The 16,919-nt window shown below is 54.7% G+C and overlaps 1 protein-coding gene across 1 annotated transcript in view; it reads right to left on the bottom strand.

Annotated features, from left to right (window-relative positions):
- Positions 1 to 300: 300 nt before the first annotated feature.
- The window catches only part of HS3ST4 (heparan sulfate-glucosamine 3-sulfotransferase 4), a 51,975-nt gene continuing 35,356 nt past the window's right edge, over positions 301 to 16,919 (bottom strand). Inside the window, exon 2 of the mRNA XM_059484301.1 lies at positions 301 to 937. Within this exon, the coding sequence (XP_059340284.1) occupies positions 301 to 937 (637 nt within the window). The remainder of the gene's footprint in view (positions 938 to 16,919) is intronic.

The raw sequence follows: 16,919 nt of genomic DNA on the forward strand, positions 1-16,919 counted from the left end.
AGGGGGACACCAGCAGCGACACGCTGACACAGAGTGCCCCTCACCTGAGCAGCCGTGCTCCCCCTGCCTCCTCCTCCTCCCACCTGCCCTGGCCCCAGTGCTGCGCTGGGGAGCGCCCAGTGCAGCCCGAGGTGACACAACAGTTCCAACTGCACACCTGGGGCCACTTCTGCTGCAGCCCTGGCAGCACGAGAGCCTGTTACGCACAGGGATGAGCCTCTGGCCCCAAGAGAGTTTTGGGTCTCAAATGATGATTCACATCCCAAAAACAAAAAAATATTTTTTCCTGATTTTGTGGTTCTACTTATCACTTTCTTCCTGCTCCCACTGGAAATCTTGGCCTGTCATTTGGTAAAACATGACATTGAAGGGTTTGTAAAACTTCCGCAGTCTGTGGATAACATCTGGGTCTATTTTGGGGTGAGTTCGACCCTTGGACTTGCCCAAGCACCGGGGAGCACTGCTGTCCTCTGGCTTCTTTAGACAGGGAAACCCCTTCGTCTTATTAAAATAAAAATGCTTCTCTGTCACAATCCTCTTGAGGCCTAAGAAGTCCTGGACCTTGGCCATTTCCCCAGCTGGGTCAGTGATGAGCCTCTCACCACTGACAAACAGGATCTGGGAGAGGGGGAAATACTGGAGCCAGTTTTCCAAGTGCAGGGCATAAATCCCAATGCGGATAGCGCTCCAGGAGGCATCAATCAGCCCCAGGGTCCTGTTCTTGAAGGCCAGCACCTCGAAGGTAGGGATCTCTGGCTTTTTGGAGAGGGTCTGTGTGTAGTCCGAGATGGCGCGGGTGACGGGGTCGCGCACCACCACGATCAGCTTGGCGTCCTTGGCCATGGAGTGGATGCGCCGCGGGGCCTCGTTGGTCACAAAGTAGCTGGGCGTCTTCTCCATGGTGATCTGGCCCTCCAGCGTCTTGGGCATCACGTTCCTGTGCCAAAGCAGAGCAGGGGTTAGCGAGGGGCAGGCGGGGCTTGGCACCTGGCGCAGGTGTGATGGGACACGCAGGAGGAGGGATGCTGTCACTCGTGTGTGTCCCCAGACCCAAGCCCTGCTGGCTGTGCTTCTTCTCAGCCCCGGCCACAGTGGGCACCCAAAATGTAACAGCAGCCTCGGTGACACATTATGCAGACAATTTGCCACAGGCGCGTGTAGACCAAAGCTAATTGACACTAAACCCGCACAATACCTGCCTGCTCAGAAGCCATCTGCTCCCATTTGCTCAATTAAGCCTATTCACTCCCGAGCCGTGTACGGAGCGCCGCAGTTCGGATTACACAGGACCTTTTTGTTATGATGACATGCTTTTAAATGTCTCAGCTAATAAAACTTAATACAGAATAAGATCCCTTGCTTCTAGTACAATAATTAAATTTATTTACTATCTTGTGTGTGAGAAAGAATGACTTTTCTTTTATCTCTAATTCACATGCTCTGTCAATAATTAATTGCAGCTGGGTTTTGAGCTTCCTGTGCAAGCACTTTTATTAGCCAAAAGGAATTTGCCTACTGGATAAATTAGCATGTAGCAAGATTTTCCTGGATAGCATATTACCATATTGTAAAATGAAACTGCAGCGAGATAGCAGTTATGTCTAAGAAAATGAAGAGGTAAATTCTTGTCCCAGTGCCACCAGTTAAGGATTATCATAGCCAGCCAGGGGCTTTTAAGTGATCACAGAATCACAGAATAAGCTGCATTGCAAGGGACCCACATGGTGTCCCCTGCAGGAGTGTCACAGCCTCGGTGACACCTGTTGTGCTGCCAGATGGCGCGGGGGCTGGAGGCTGTGCCACAGCCAGGGCCTGCCTGCTGCCCCCCGCCAGCCTCGCCGTGCCCAGCCGTGGGCAGCCCCAGCCCGGCCTCAGCGCCAAGGACAGCAACGGGGCAGTGGAAATCACCCACGGCGCTGGGCAGATCTCCCGGGTCAGAACGGAGGGTGGCCATGCCCATGGCCTTGCAGGATTATCCCTCTGTACTGCAACTATTCTTAGTACAAACATATGGTGAGGAAATAACGTGGATAGGCTTGAAATGGCTCTGTGAGAGCACCTTGGGCAGCGACAGCCACAGTAAGGCTGACGTCAAAGTGCTGGGCCCCAGGAAGACCCATTTCAGGAATAACACAGCTGAAGCCTGGAGCGGAAGCAGAGGACAGGCACAGCCTGCTAGATGTGCCTGTCACTGTCACCTCCTATTTGTCTGCTAAAGGCATCATCTGGCTTTAACGCCTCTGTAATCTGTGTATTCATGGCTGGCGCCGTCCAGCCCACCAGGCTTGCTCTGCTGGGAACAGGGGTGATGAGGGGTCTCAAGGCAAGAGTGAGGGTGGGTTTGCTGCTGCCACAGGGCTGCCAGTGTCCTCAGCACTTTGGGTGAAGAGGCTGGCGTTCCTCGGCTGCCCCTGTCCTGCTGCAGAGCCTTTCCTGCTGAACAGTCCTGACTGAGCACCAGCAGTGCAGCCTGCAGGGCTGCAGCTCTCCCTGTCTCTGGGCCAGCATGCTGCTGGCCAGCCTCTCCCCGTGCACCAGGTCCTGCTGCAGCTGCCTTCCCAATGGCAAGGGGCCTGCAAGCCTTCTGTCCAGAGCACTCTGGTGCTTCATGTGTGCCTTGCATCAGCCACTTGAGCAGCAGTGGCACAAAGGGAGCAAGGATTAGTCAGAATGGTGTATCTTGAGGTATTTATTCCTTTAAGAAAAAAATTAAGAAAAAAAATAAGAGGGATAGGAGCACCTGGGGACTGCAGATGCTGCAGAATTACAGACCAGCTTCCCTGGGGAATCCAGTACCTGAATTTAACAGCCCTGTGGGAAGGAAGCAGCTTTTGTGGCTATGCACATCACAGCAAGACCCACGGATGATCAGGGAGGAGCCGTTGGGTGCCCACTGCTGTCCTACAGGGCGTGGGGGAGTGGGAGGTGCTGCCCCCAGCAGCACTGCTCCGTGCCCACTCCCACAGGAGCCCATGGGCAGGATGGGGAGCAACCCACCTGCTGCAAGGACAGCAGCCACATGGTGTCTGCTCCCCACTGCAGCACCTGATGCCCCAGGGCTTTTGGTTTGGTTTGGTTTGGTTTGTATAAAACAAACACACTGGGGGTTTATAAAAGAAGCATGAACAAACGTTAATTACAACTGCCCCTTCAGATGATGTTACCATAATAAAAGAGAGCCAAGAAATTGCAGAGCTAATAATCTGGAAGTGTTGCCACATTTAAGGACTGTGTTTAACTCTGTGCACAATAAAGACAAATAGATGGATGGGCTGGCACTGAGGAGAGAAAACAGGGAAGCAGCGATCAAGGAAAAGAGGAGGAGAAGCAGATTCAGCATTTGCTGCACGGTTTTAAGCATAAAGCTGGAAGCCACAGTTTGTCCTCAGGACACGCTGGCCATGCAGAGCCCGGAATGACTGTGGCTCTGGGACACGCATACAGAAAGGCTTTACCCCAAACTCTGCTGCGTTTCAGAATCCCCCCTGGCGCTGCTCTGCTGGGCAGGAGCCGAGCTGCCCTGTGCAGGTGAAGGAGGCTTAGCCTGCAGCCCCGGGGTCGGGTGCCCTGTGTGCAGCCGGTGGCACGCGGTAAGCGCTGCCAAACAGAGCAGCACGCTGCACGGCCAGCTCCTGCTGCTGGGAATAGCAGGGGTGTTAAAGCTGGAGCAGCCGAGCCTCTGGCGCGGCAGGAATGCTCCTCAGAGCAGTTAACCTTCACAGAGCTGCTGCCATGTGCTCAGCCCTAATTGCGTGTGTGCCGACAGAATTCTAACCAGCTCTGTGTGCAGGCAGAGCAGCGCACAGGGCTCCCCTGCAGCGGCTGGTGCAGAGCAGTTTGCAGTGTGGGGCTGGGGCTTTGCTCCCTCTGAACACATTTTGGCTTTCCTGCAGTGTCTGTGTCCCTTTCGAGGCCGGTCTGGTCGCTGCAGATGCACGGCCAGGGAGTGACTGTGCCTGGCATGCCTGCACAGGGCACTGCAGGGGCGAGGGCTGGAATGGGACATGTCTGCTCGCGGCTCTGCCACTGCTGTCTCCCCACCTGCCCTTCTTCTCTCTTACCACGGCTCGCCTGGAAAAGGGGAGCAGTGACAGCGATCCCCTGGCAGGAGCCCTGCTGGCACAGGCATGAGCCAGCCCCCTGCCCCCTCACGGGATGGGCATCGTCCCCTTGAGCTGTGGGTGCAGCAGCACCACACTGTGCAGTGCCAACACCGGGCTGCCATGCTGGCCTTGGACCCGGGAATCATCAAGCAGATGATCCAATATCTATTACTGAGCACTTGCTTGGGCTTTGGATATTTCTCTCCTTTCCTGTTCATTGCCCAGTGCTCCTCAGAGGCTGAGGAGGGGCAGAGTGCTCTGTGCCCCCTGAGCTGCACAGGGGCTGCTGCTCTCACGCCAGGTTTCTGCTCTGTGCATGGAGAGCCTCCAGCAGGACAGCTGGCTCCTGCCCACCCTGGCTTGGAGCAGGGACCCTCATTGGGAAAATGTGCTCCGGTAATTGCTCTTAACTGCTGGTTTCAAACAAGCTCTTTATTTTCAAAGGATACATTTTATAAATTTGCAAATTTGCATGTTGCCAAAATCCCCTTGTGGTTTATTTAAATCCAGATTATCTTGTTTATTCCTTCAGTCACAGCTGTCATTTATCTCTGTGTAGGCAGCTTGTTCACCATGTTGCAGGTTTCCTGCAATCCCACTCAAAAAGAGTCTTTGTTAACTGTGTTTTCATGTTCTCAACAAGAGAAAAAACTTCATAGCAACTCCCAGGGCTTGGGGGATCACAGAGGAGGACGAGGATTTGCACAGCTGCCGTGGAAAGAGGAGATGGCCAGGTGCTGCAAGTGTCACCTGCCCACAGAGCTCTTCTCTGCTGCTCCTTGGGGTGGAGCAAACAGCTGCTTTTGTCTTCTGAAAAGACAAACATGAATCCTTTTTCTTTTTATTATTAACACATTCCAGTATAATTGCTTGAGCTGTCAGCTGTGACCTGCCAGTAATTCAGCAGGCGTGGGACTTTCAAGGGGAGAGCGGCATTGCAACCGAGCCCGCAGTAAGCATTAAAAGCAGAACCCATTTGCTATAAGCCCCCGAGTCAAATCTCTTGTTGAATTTGTTCAAACATAAATTTACAGCTGAATTTACATAGGTTTAATGTTTTATAATCTTTTCAGTCTGTGAATCTATATTCAAGAGTGCATTAGCTCAGAAATATTGTGCTTAACGCTGAAAATAATTTTAATCTCTCCAAAGTCCAATCCTTTGCACATCACTAAACCTCAGAAGCCAATCCCTTCTAATAAGAGACACAAAACCTGCATCTGTCGCTGCCTAATAGATTCACATTGCTCTAATTCAAACAGCTCACGTATGTCTGTTAAAAAACACTAAACACAAATTATAAAGCCCTTTCAGAAAAGTGGGTGCCAGCTCAGACTGGGGGCCAAAGGAACTATCCCCAGGAGACTCACTGGAAGAGTTTAATGGTTAGGGATCTGGTGGCTGGGAGAAGGGGGTGAACAACCCCTCTCTGTGACTTGCATTCTGCTTTTGCAGGGCTTGTAACCCCAAATTAGTGGCTGCCGGCACCATTGGTTTCCCTCTCCAAAACAAGGAGCTTTCCCTCTTCCCAGGGTTTCCGAAGCCATTCGCTGTCCATGCAGAACACTCCTGTGAGGGGCAGTTTGGGGTTGCTCTGTGCCAGCCGTGTCCCCGCTGAGTTTCTCCCCGCGTCCCCCGGCCCTGCAGGATGCGGGAGCCCCGGAGCCCAGTGCAGCCAGGGAGCAAGAGGCAGCTGCGGCTTGGGAGTGTCCCAGTGTCCCTCAGCAGGGCCAGCCCTCCTGCCAGTGCGCCCAGGGCTGCCTGGAGCCGGCCGGCCGTCCGTCCGTCGGTCCGTCGGTCCGTCCGCAGCGCGCTCCCGGGTTGCCATACCAACGCAGGTGCTAACGCGTGTTGACTCGCGGAGAGCCGAGCTGATCAGAGAATGGCAGCTTGGGGCTGCCATGGCAACCGAGATGCCAAATTGGAATCCGTGTCAATAGCAAAGGTATCGGGGAGGCGGCCAGAGCGCGGGGGGCAGCGCCCGGCGGGGCTGCGGGCACCGGGGGCATGAACCTCCTCAGGCTGCCTGCAGGCTGCTCCTGCCCGCTGCCCCTGCCCGCTGGGGCATCCCGCACCGGGGGCATGAACCTCCTCAGGCTGCCTGCAGGCTGCTCCTGCCCGCTGCCCCTGCCCGCTGGGGCATCCCGCACCGGGGGCATGAACCTCCTCAGGCTGCCCCCGCCTGCTGGGGCATCCCGGCACCGGGGGCATGAACCTCCTCAGGCTGCCTGCAGGCTGCTCCTGCCCGCTGCTCCTGCCCGCTGCCCCCGCCTGCTGGGGCATCCCGCACCGGGGGCATCCACATCCACAGGCTGCTCCTGCCTGCTGGGGCATCCCTGCACCGGGGGCCGACCCGCCCGGGCTCGCTCCGCAGCGGTGCCTGCAGCGAGGCTGCACCCAGGGCACCCCTGCAGCCGCACCCCCGGACATGGGAAAGTGCCTTCGGAGCACAGCCTATGTCTAACGCGATTTTTCACAATATCGCCTAGTCTAGAGTCCAGCAATCCCAATGAAAGGGCTTCTGTGTCTCCACAAAATGCAAAATCTTTAACGGCTCATTGGCATGTGCTTAAGTTGGCCTGGATAAGAAGTTACTCCTGAGAACCTGCTATTGATTCTGTCAAGGATTCAAAGGTTTTATAGGCATCGCTCAAGATCTCTTCAGTACTTGTACCTTCTTAATGGCTCCCATCACCAATGGCACGGGAAACATCGCCCAGCGCCCTGGGAGCAGCCGTGTCTGTGCCAGGAGCCGGGGCCGCGCCGCACCCGGGCCGGGGGCTGCCCTCAGAGAGCCGGGCAAGGCGCCCTGGCAGCCTGAGAGGGGAGCCTGGGGCTCCTCTGGGGTCTGCCAGGAGCTGGGGCAGATACCGGGGCTGGGAAAGGGCAGGGGGGCAAACTGCACCCGGGAAGTCTCCTCTCCTCCTACCACTATGCAACAAAATCAGTGGGCAGGTGGCTGAATAGCAGACAAAAATATAAATATGCTCTGATTTCACTGGGACCATCTGGCTCAGGCATGATAGGTGGGTAGGAATGCTATAATCATGGAGCAGAGTACTAAGCTGATCCATTAAAGTCTTTTAGCAGTAGCAACTATGGAACCTATATTAATCTGGCAATGCTTTGTGAACAGACATCACAAGGTTAGATCCATTCAGCTGCAATTAAAACCAGCCCTCACTGATCAGGCTAGCTGGGAGAGCTGCTGCAGCATTGTGTTCCCCAAGGCTCTCATGAGTATAGACTGTTGATACTTGCACAATGTAATCTGAAATTATGATCCTAATGCTAAATCTTGCTTTCTTCTGTTCTCTCCTCAAGTGGATCTCCTCTGGGACACGGCTGCTGCCTTGTGCCCAAATCCCTTGCCTGCACAGCTCTCACACAAATTGGATAGGCTCAGGTTAGTGCCGGGGGGTTCCTGATGGGGAAGTGCCTGACATTGCTTGACCAGGGATAAATTTGGCCCAATCTCTCCAATTTCAGTGCAAGATTTATTGTTGTTTAGCATGTATGGAACAGGTTGTGAGAAAGGTTGGAAATGCATATTTCTAGCCCCTCTGCTGCCAAAGAGATTTTGATGAAGTCTCACTACCATTCCCTACAGAAGGCCAAGATCCTATTCACTGGGAATCTCAGCATTGTCTGCTGGATTTAGTTACTGTGTAGTCACAGTTATAGCAAAGGACTCATGGCAGGCAGGGGGAGGCCTGCTCCTCTTACTGGGGATGTTCAAGTCCAGCTAGTCTGCTCCCAGCCCAGATTTCCCTTCAACACAGCAGTTCAAGCCCTCTCCGTGCCAGTTCACTCACTTTCCACTGGTTCTTCGTGCCCCATGCCGGTGCTCAGCTATGGGGCAGAGCTACATGAAATGCTGATGCACATTCAACCTCTGCAGGACAGAAACCTCTCTGAATCATGCAACCCAGTGCACCCCGCTGGCAGCAGCCATCACACACACTCCCTTCCCACCCCTTTGGGATTCCAGTCTGGGAGATCAATACCGATATGCAGCAGGAGGGGCCCTCAGCACCGGCTGTGTTCCTCCTGCCCCAAGCAGAGCACCTGGAGCCCGCAGGGACACCCGTGCAGGAGCGCTCCTGTCCCGGACTGCTCCCACCCAGCCAGCCCTGACGGCTGCTGTGGCGCCTGTGGAAGTTTCAGGACTGTCAATAGCAGATGCTGTTGGCATTGCAGGCTGCAGTACCTGGAGCAGCCAGTTGGAAAAGCCACGGCTCATGGGGAGACCTCTGTGCGCACCTAACACTGATCAGACTCAACTGGGTGGTCAAATCACTCCAGTTTCCCAAATATGGGATGGGCCCTTCCCAAAGAAGGCCAGGGAAACAAAATATTAAAATATAGTGGTTTGGAGCTGCAAATCCTGAGGAGTCCTTTTTCATCTTCAGGAAAATTTAATTCTACCAGGAAAAACACGCTGGCAATAATGGCTGCCTAAGTGAAAGCACCACAGCTGTATCATACTAAAAGCTTTTCAGGGAAAAGAGTAAATAAATTCTATTCTTCAGATGTATCTGGATGTTATCCTAACGCAGTGCCAGAGTAATAGGTAAGCCATCAGCAGCTAAAAGGCTGGGAATTGTTACGGAGGAGCGGTAGTGCCAAAGAGGCTGCAGACAGCAGTAATCGTCCACACCCTGCGCTGAGCCCCAGCTGGGCGCGGCACAGGCACCAGCATAAGCAGGCTGGACACAAAACCACAATCCAGGCTGCCACAGGAGCCCCGGGCAGGTCAGGGGTGCTGGAGGAGCATGACCCTCTGCACCTTCACACCTGCAGTTTGCCGCTCCTTGTGAGCTGTCAGTGAGACGGATCCATGCGAGCCATCGCTGCAGGCAGAGCGGCTGAAGGGCGGGTGGGGAGGTCACGGCTCTCTCTTTGCTCTCCCAGCAAAGCCAGCTCTAAATCCCTCCACAGGGACACTGAGTGGCGAGATCTCCCCAACTGCGTGCGCCTCTCCGCTGCCCAAAGCACGACATCCCACGGCTTGAGCGTTTGCATGCAGCCTCTGGAGCCCGGCAGGTGCCCCGGGCAGAGCCCCCGCGCTCCCCTTGCACACCAGTGCCCAGCCCCTCCTCTCCCTCCTCCCCGTGCAAGTGGCGACCGCGTCCGTTCCAGCATCAGACGAGTCCTGCAGCGGCCGAGGCACCTCCCAAAACCGCTGCCAAGGACTGCACGGATCCAGGACTTGTCCATTCCCAGCCCAGAGCTGCTCCTCTGCCCCGGCAGGGAGTGATGCCAGCCAGGCTGCTGCCGAGGGCACAGCTATTTATTATTTGCTTCTGTTGATTATTTTTGGGTTTAAGTTCATTTATTATGTATGCAAGAATGGTAATACATTGGCATCTGAATGTCTTTTAGGCATACAATATCCTTATTATTCAAAGTGGTTTTTCCTCCATAATTGAATGGTTTACCTTATTATTACACTATGTTAATGACCCAGCATTTCCATTTTTCTATAGGATGCTTAATTGTAAGCAAAGTGCAATCAGAATCAGAGATGCCATCCGTAATTGACAGCATCATAATAACAGCCAGAATTGCAGGAACGAAGCACCAAAATAAGTAACAGTGGGGAGAAAGCTGCTCTGAAACCCCTCAGGAGGCTGATCTGGGCTGGGACAGAGCCTGCCCACACAGGATCCTCTCCCCAAACTCTGACAGTTTGGGCATTAACAGAGATAGAGTGCTATTGATATCAGTTTGTACATTTAATCAGTTTTTTTGCAGTTTTCAGCGAGATGTGAACTATATCCCTGTCCAAGGCATTTGGTTCAAATCAGCTGAGACAGAGAATAATCAAGATTTATGATTCTCATTCTGACTCGGATCACACAGTCAGTGCAAACGGTACCGCAGAGCTTCCTCCCTGAGCCCCAGTGACATCCTCTGCTTGCCCTCACACGGTGATTTAACGTCCATCCCAGGGATGTCACCATGCCCCTGCAGCTCCAGATAATGATGACTCTGGGTTCTCTCCACCGTCCCCAGGGGTGGCACTTGAGGGGCACCGCAACCCACTTTGGGGCTGGTTGGCAGAAATCAGTAAACAGCACTTTGCAAACCAAAAGGAAATTCATCTTGCTGTGCCTCCCAGCAGGGCCCAGAGCAGCCTGGAGCAGGAGCAGCCTGTGGCATGCCTGGCCTCTCTTACCCAGAGCATCCCTGCTGGGGAAGCGCACCGTGGGCTCCCACGGGTGACCCAAACCCACCCCTGCAGGAGCCCAGGAGCAAAGCGAGCGCTGGAGCTGCACGGGGAAGGGCCAGGGACAGCTCAGGAGGCAGCTCAGCAGCAGCAAGGGCTGTCAGCACATCCTGCAGGCAGCTCCATTTCCAGGGGCTCAGCACCAGCCAGGGAGCCAGAGCTCTCCAAGAGCTCAGCTGGGAAGTGAATGTTTAGATAAAAATTAAATGATCCAAAACCAACTCTAATAAAACCAGCCAGGTGATGGGAACAGAGCAGTGGTGAGGCAATTTCCAAGCCATTTTGAAGGCAGCCGTGCTGTGTGTTGCTGGCTGGCCAGTGTGCTGTCTCTGGCTCCTGGGATGCTCTGGTGGGCTCCTGCCCAGACATCTGCTCCCATCAGCAGAGGATGGATGTGAGCCCAGGCCAGGCAGCCCAGCCACGACTGCGGAGGAGGGTCCTGGCACATCCCCCTGCCCACTGACCTGGGGGTTCCCCTCTCTGGGCAGCACAGCCCCACAGCTCAGCCCATAGCCCCGTCTCACAGCTCTCCAGTGTGTGGTCCATGGGAAGAGAGTGCTGTGATCCTGCTGCTGAGTGGCTCCACGCAGGAATGGGGTGATGGGAGCTCCATCTGGGATGGGGCTGGGATGGGGAGCAGAGCCTCCTCTGCCCCCCGCCCCACTCGCAGCGAGGGCAGCAGCACCAAGGCAGGAGGGCTGCCCTGCTGCTCCTGCTGCCTGCACAGGGGCCCTGCTGCATTCTGTCTCAGCAGGGTTTGCTCAGCCACCTTTCCCCACACGCTGTGTGCAGCAGCACTCAGGGTTGGCCAGGGCTCTCGGTTAATTCGCACATGTAGTGTAACATCCAAGTGAGTGAAAAAGCAGCCTGATGCCACTCCAGTCAATAGAGTAAACAATTCCTGGTTTGGATAAACAGAATTACTAGTGTTGAAGAGCTCTGGGCAGCACTGCACAGTCTGATTAGTGTAAATGCTAAACACAAACCAATTAACACTCTCTAAGTCTGCTTATCTCATGTCACTTAGTGCTAAAATAAAGGCTAACACTAAACACACACATTGATTTAGCCATTAAATCTAGCATCACTCAAAACAGCTCATTATATCACTGAGAAACAAATAAAGTCACCTGAATTTTCAGAAGCTGCTGTGTTATGAACAATGACTCATTTGCTCCATCCTGCACTAGGGAGTCACTGCTCAAACTGAGAACAGACTGATAGAGCTTCACCCAAAAACCAAACCTGGGCCACGGCAGAGGTGCCAGGTGCCATCCCTGCAGCCCTGAGGCAGCGCTGCTGCGGCAGCTCCTGGGGCTGGCCTGGTGCTGCGCCTCCAGCTACAGTGCCCAGGACAAACATCACCGCCACTAACAACGATTGCTTGGCCAGTGCCAGCCGTGAATCCCAGGCATCCATCAGCTCTGCTGAGGAACAGGAAAGCCTCTCCACAGCCCCAGCAAACCCCACCAGATGCCAGGGCACTTTTTGAGAGCAAAACCAGCACTGACAGAGCATCCACCTCAGTCCCTGAAGAACCAAAGCTACTTTGGGTTTGATTTGGGCTTTATTTGGGCTTTTCTTCAACTAGAAATTATTGAAAGCTGGTACGAGGGAAGCTGATGACAGGAATAGCCTGAATGGGGGTATCCTGCCCTAACAAGCACTTGGTAGCAGGCAGGGAAGGATGTGTGGATGTTAGCAGGCAGTGTGAGATGTTTACATTCCTAATTACAAGGGCTAATTCTTCGCTTTGGCCAGGTATCCCTTCTGCAGACAAGGTTAATGGGATGTGAGAGACCACAGCTGCCACAGCACCGAGTGAGGAGGACAGGCAAGAGACAGCAGCATTAATCAGCAAGGAGCCATGCAAAAATGGTTATCTCAAGCTGTTTGGAGGCACTGAGTAAAAATAAATCTCCCTGAGTTTAATATTCTGCCAGTCAGCTCCTTTTTGTAGGTGGAATCTATTAAAAATTATCTTTCTGCTAAAATGCTAAAGTGTTTCTGACATTTAACAGCTTGCTTCAAGCAAAAAGGTGCAATAAATACATAGGAGAGCTAATTGGCACCAGAACATCCAACATCCACCCAGCACGAGCAAGCACTGCTGTGTCAGCTCCTGAGGGCTCTGGCAGACCCCAGCACCTCCCCTGAGAATGGTGCCCTGCTCACCTGGGGGAGCTGGGAGCTTCCCACCATCAGCCAGCAGCTGCAGATGGAGAGTTGGAGCCGCGGGGCTGGGGGACCCCTGCTGCACTCTGGGCTGGGGGAGCCCTGCTGCAATCGGGGCTGGGGGACCCCTGCTGCAATCGGGGCTGGGGACCCCTGCTGCACTCTGGGCTGGGGGACCCCTGCTGCAATCGGGGCTGGGGACCCCTGCTGCACTCTGGGCTGGGGGAGCCCTGCTGCAATCGGGGCTGGGGGACACCTGCTGCACTCTGGGCTGGGGGACCCCTGCTGCAATCGGGGCTGGGGGACCCCTGCTGCACTCTGGGCTGGGGGACACCTCCTGCAGTCGGGGCTGGGGGAGCCCTGCTGCAATCGGGGCTGGGGGACACCTCCTGCAGTCTGGGCTGGGGGACACCTGCTGCAATCGGGGCTGGGGGACACCTGCTGCATCTGGTCCTACCCAAATCTCCACTTGGAGGTACTTGCTTGCTGCAAGATGCAGAAGGAGCTGCTTGGCAATGTGGTCTCAATAAAAATTAATGCTTTAACAAGAAGCCAAATAGCTACAGCTAATGTTCTTCTGAATGAGATCTAAATTTTATTCATAAGCATCAGTGTCAGGACTAAAATAACAGTTTTATGGACACTATGAGCATAAACAGCTCTGCTGATTCAAAAACAGAAACTGCACTTCTGAATGAATCAACGTGTTCATTTGGAACAAAAGCACTGTTCCAAACACATGCCTCAAACAGAAGAGAAAGCCAGAGAGTGTTCTCCTGGTGAGCCTGCTTCCGAGGCGTGCACTGCAGAGGGGAGGGGAGATGAGGGAACAGTGACTGGGGATGTGCCAGGGAGAAGGAGCAGGACTCATCAGGGACTCCTGGGACACACACTGGAGGCGGGGTGGGATCGTGTTTCACCTCATCTGCATGGGGCAAAGAATCACAGGTGAGAAAGAAGAGCGCTACACTCCTGCAGAAATAAATCCCTGCTGAGCTCCAGCATTCAGGGCTGGATGGCCCTGGCAAATAGTTGAAATGGCCTTTGTTTATTTGAGGTCAATGCCTCAGAAAAGGAGAAGAGCTATATGGCTAATAAGTAATTGATAAGAGATTTTTAGAAAAATACTTCTTGGAGAGTGGGCTCAGCCAATAGAAGTCAGGTAGCCCACAGTGTGGCATGCATGTGCGGGCACTGGCAGGGCCACGCTGGCCAGAGGCTGCAGAGCATGGCTGAGATGGGGTGGAAAACACACGGTGTATTCAGTGAGGAGTTTGTCAGGCTGCTGGTGGAGCCTCTGGACAATTTGTTCGCTTTACAAGGCCAATTAAGGGCCATGCAAGAGGGAAGCACCAGCTCCAGCATCCCCATTCCCACAGCCCTTCTGCAAATGGGAACAGGACCCGCAGCACTGAGCACGTCCAGGCAGCAGTGAAGCACCCCAGATACCATGATCCTTGTCCAGTGCCCTGCCCTGGGCAGCCCCCGGGCCCCAGCAGCCCTGTGAGCTCGGTTCTGCAGGGAGTCTCTCTGGCTTTGCTGCTGCAGTGCTTCCCATAACTGGGGCAATATATCTGTGGCCACAAATGAAAGATCAATATTTATTTAACAGACACACTACCCTTTAGAGGCCCCTAATTGTAAATTAATCATCATTAACTGGCAGTAATTGAACGCGCTGAGAGCTGTGATCGCAGCCATCCCCACAGCAGGGTTTGGCCGCAGCAGAGGGGCTGGGATGGAGCTCAGAGCTGGCAGGGGGACCCACGGGGGCCCTGCAGGGATGCAGACACTGCTGCAGCCAGAGGTTTGCTCAGCCCATAGGAGCCCAGCGCAGGTGGGACAGAGCTGCGTGGGCTGGGGACCCTCACAGCAGACCCTGGAGCACCACGGGCCCCTCTGCTGCAGCAGCCCCACAGCCCTCAGCAGGACACTCTGGAGCTCTGGCCCAGCTCCAGCTGGAAAGGCAGCGTGCTTCAGGGCAGACCAGCCCCTGGCCTGTGTGTGCAGCACAGGGGGCTGAGGAGGGAAATGAGAGGGTGACAGGCCCACCAAAGGGAAGGGAGACATGGCTCTGCTCTGCTCTGCTCTGCCTGTCTGGGCAAGCACCTGTCTGGCACCATCAGCACAGCACAGAATGCTGGTGCTGCTCACCTGCTCTGAGCTCGCTGCCTGCTGGAGGCACAGCTGCTGCCAGGCCCAGGGGATCCCTTCCCTTTGGGAGCCAGAAACTGCAGTTTGTTTCTTTCCAGGTTTCCCAGGAACACAGACCAGCAGGGCAAGCACCAGCGCTCAGAGCCACGGGGCAGGAGCTGCTGCCAGGGGGTCCAGGGGGACACGAGGGATGCACAGCCACCGTGGCAAGTGTTTTGGAGAGCGCTGCTTTCAGACAGCCTTCAGCACTGGAGGGCTTTGGAGACGCTGGTGTGCTCTCTGGTCTGGGGCTTCGGGAGGCTCTACCCTGTGTCACCGTGATTAAGAGACAAAATCTAACATTGTCCTTGGTGTGAGCACAGGCGAGTGCTCCGGCCTCAGTGCCAGTGGGCTGTGTGGGGCGAGCTGGCAGCAGGAAATGCAAATTCTCCTTCTGTAAGGACGGTGGTGGCACGAATGCTGACTTTATTAAAATGCAGAATTATTTCAGGGCCCTTTGTTTAGCTCAGAGCCGGGAGGTAATTTATGCACAGGGATGGAGCAGCGAGGGCTGTGCTCGGCTGCTGGCATTGCCAGCAGTTCTTGGCTGTGCTCCTGGTGTGAAGGCTTTCTCACTCTGGAGGGAGGGTCTGGGGAGCCACAGTCTTGCTGCTTGTTCTTGCTGAAGGATTCTTCCTGTCCTCACTGCTCCTGTGTACAGCTGCTGTGGATGGAGCCTTCACACACAGATTAATTAAGTGCTCGCTGATCAAGTCAGCTGGTCTTGTGTCCAGAGACATCCCTCTCTGCCTGCCCCCCTCCTGCTGCCCAGAGCAGCCTGACTGTGCTGGGGCCTGGGCTCTGCTGTGCCCATGTGCCATCCCCATCCCCGGGAGCTGCTTTGGGCATCCCGTGCTGCCCACGGCTCCCTGGGAGCAAGGCAGGGCCGTGCCACACTGAGCCTGGCCGAGGAACCATCTGGGCCATGGGCAGTGAGGAGGGCCCCTCTCTGTGCCCCACCACGGCTGTGAGCTGCTCCTGTGGGCTGCGGCCACCAAACACGTTATCCCCTCTGCCCTGCCCCAGGTACCCCCAGTGGGGCAGTTCATGGACTCTGCAGCCCATGGATTCTCTTTGGATTTGGAGACTCTCGAGGCAGTCTGAGCTTCTGCAAATTCTCATCAAAACTTGGGACTTGGCTGAGACTTCCGCTGCTTTGGCCTCTCTGTCAAAGGGATGCATGCAGGATTTGGCAGAAGAAGTTCCAGAACCTGGCACAGAGATGACAGTTAGTTTCTTATGAATAAATACTACAACTTGAAAGGATGAGGTTCAGAACTGCAGCACGGCTGGAGCTGTCCTGGTCCCATAAACAGCTGTGTTCCTGCAAGGGCACAGGGAGAGCATGAGGCAGGGCTCTCCCACACCAATAGAAGGCAAACAGAAGAGAGGTCTCCAGGTCCCTGAGCAGCACTAAGCTCACCTGCTCATCACCACAGTCCTGGAGAGGGTTCTGGTGGCTCAGAGCACTGCATGTCAGATGAACAGGTTCAGCCAGTGCTGGGGGGAATCAGCACAGCCCAGGGGCACAGAAGGGTGCCAGGATCTGTCCTGGCAGCACTGGGGACTGCTGCAGCAGCACGGGCACAGGGACTAATGCCAGGCCCTTCACCTCTGCCAACCAAAGGCAAACAGAGGCGGCTGGAGCTTCTTGGCAGGGAGGTTTATTGAAATGAAACCTTTTCAGCAGGTTATGTGCTCTTGTTTTGAAGAGTTTAAACCATGTCCAAGATCAGGCTAGATTAAATCCTTGACTTCCACTACTGCCCAGGAAGCCTCATCTAGGCTGATTCACGTTTTCATCTGCATACTAATGCTGGGCTTTAATCAGCAAGGAAACCTTCCAGCACATTGCTTCAAAGGTAAATGTCTGCAGTGGAAGGCACACAGGGAGGAAACCCCTGCCAGCTCCTTTGCCCCTTTCCCATGCCACATACTCCAGATTTGCTGTATCTCAGCTGACAGGACACGAGGGCTCTACCGCCTAACCCTCTGAGCTGCAATAGGCTGTGCACTGCTGGGGCTGTGCTTGGGGAATATTGCCGTGTTTGACACAAGGTCTGTCTTCGCTGAGCCAGGTTTATCACCTGGGAAAGCTGCTGTGCCCAGACACCACAGGCAGAGCAGAGGGCGTGCTGTTAGCAGGGGAAGGAGCTGGGGAATAAATCCCCGACTCCTGCCTTTGTGCAGGTGGGGTGCGGATTTCCGCTGCAGAG

This window comes from Ammospiza nelsoni, chromosome 17 (genome assembly GCF_027579445.1).
Source record: "Ammospiza nelsoni isolate bAmmNel1 chromosome 17, bAmmNel1.pri, whole genome shotgun sequence".
NCBI lineage: Eukaryota > Metazoa > Chordata > Aves > Passeriformes > Passerellidae > Ammospiza > Ammospiza nelsoni.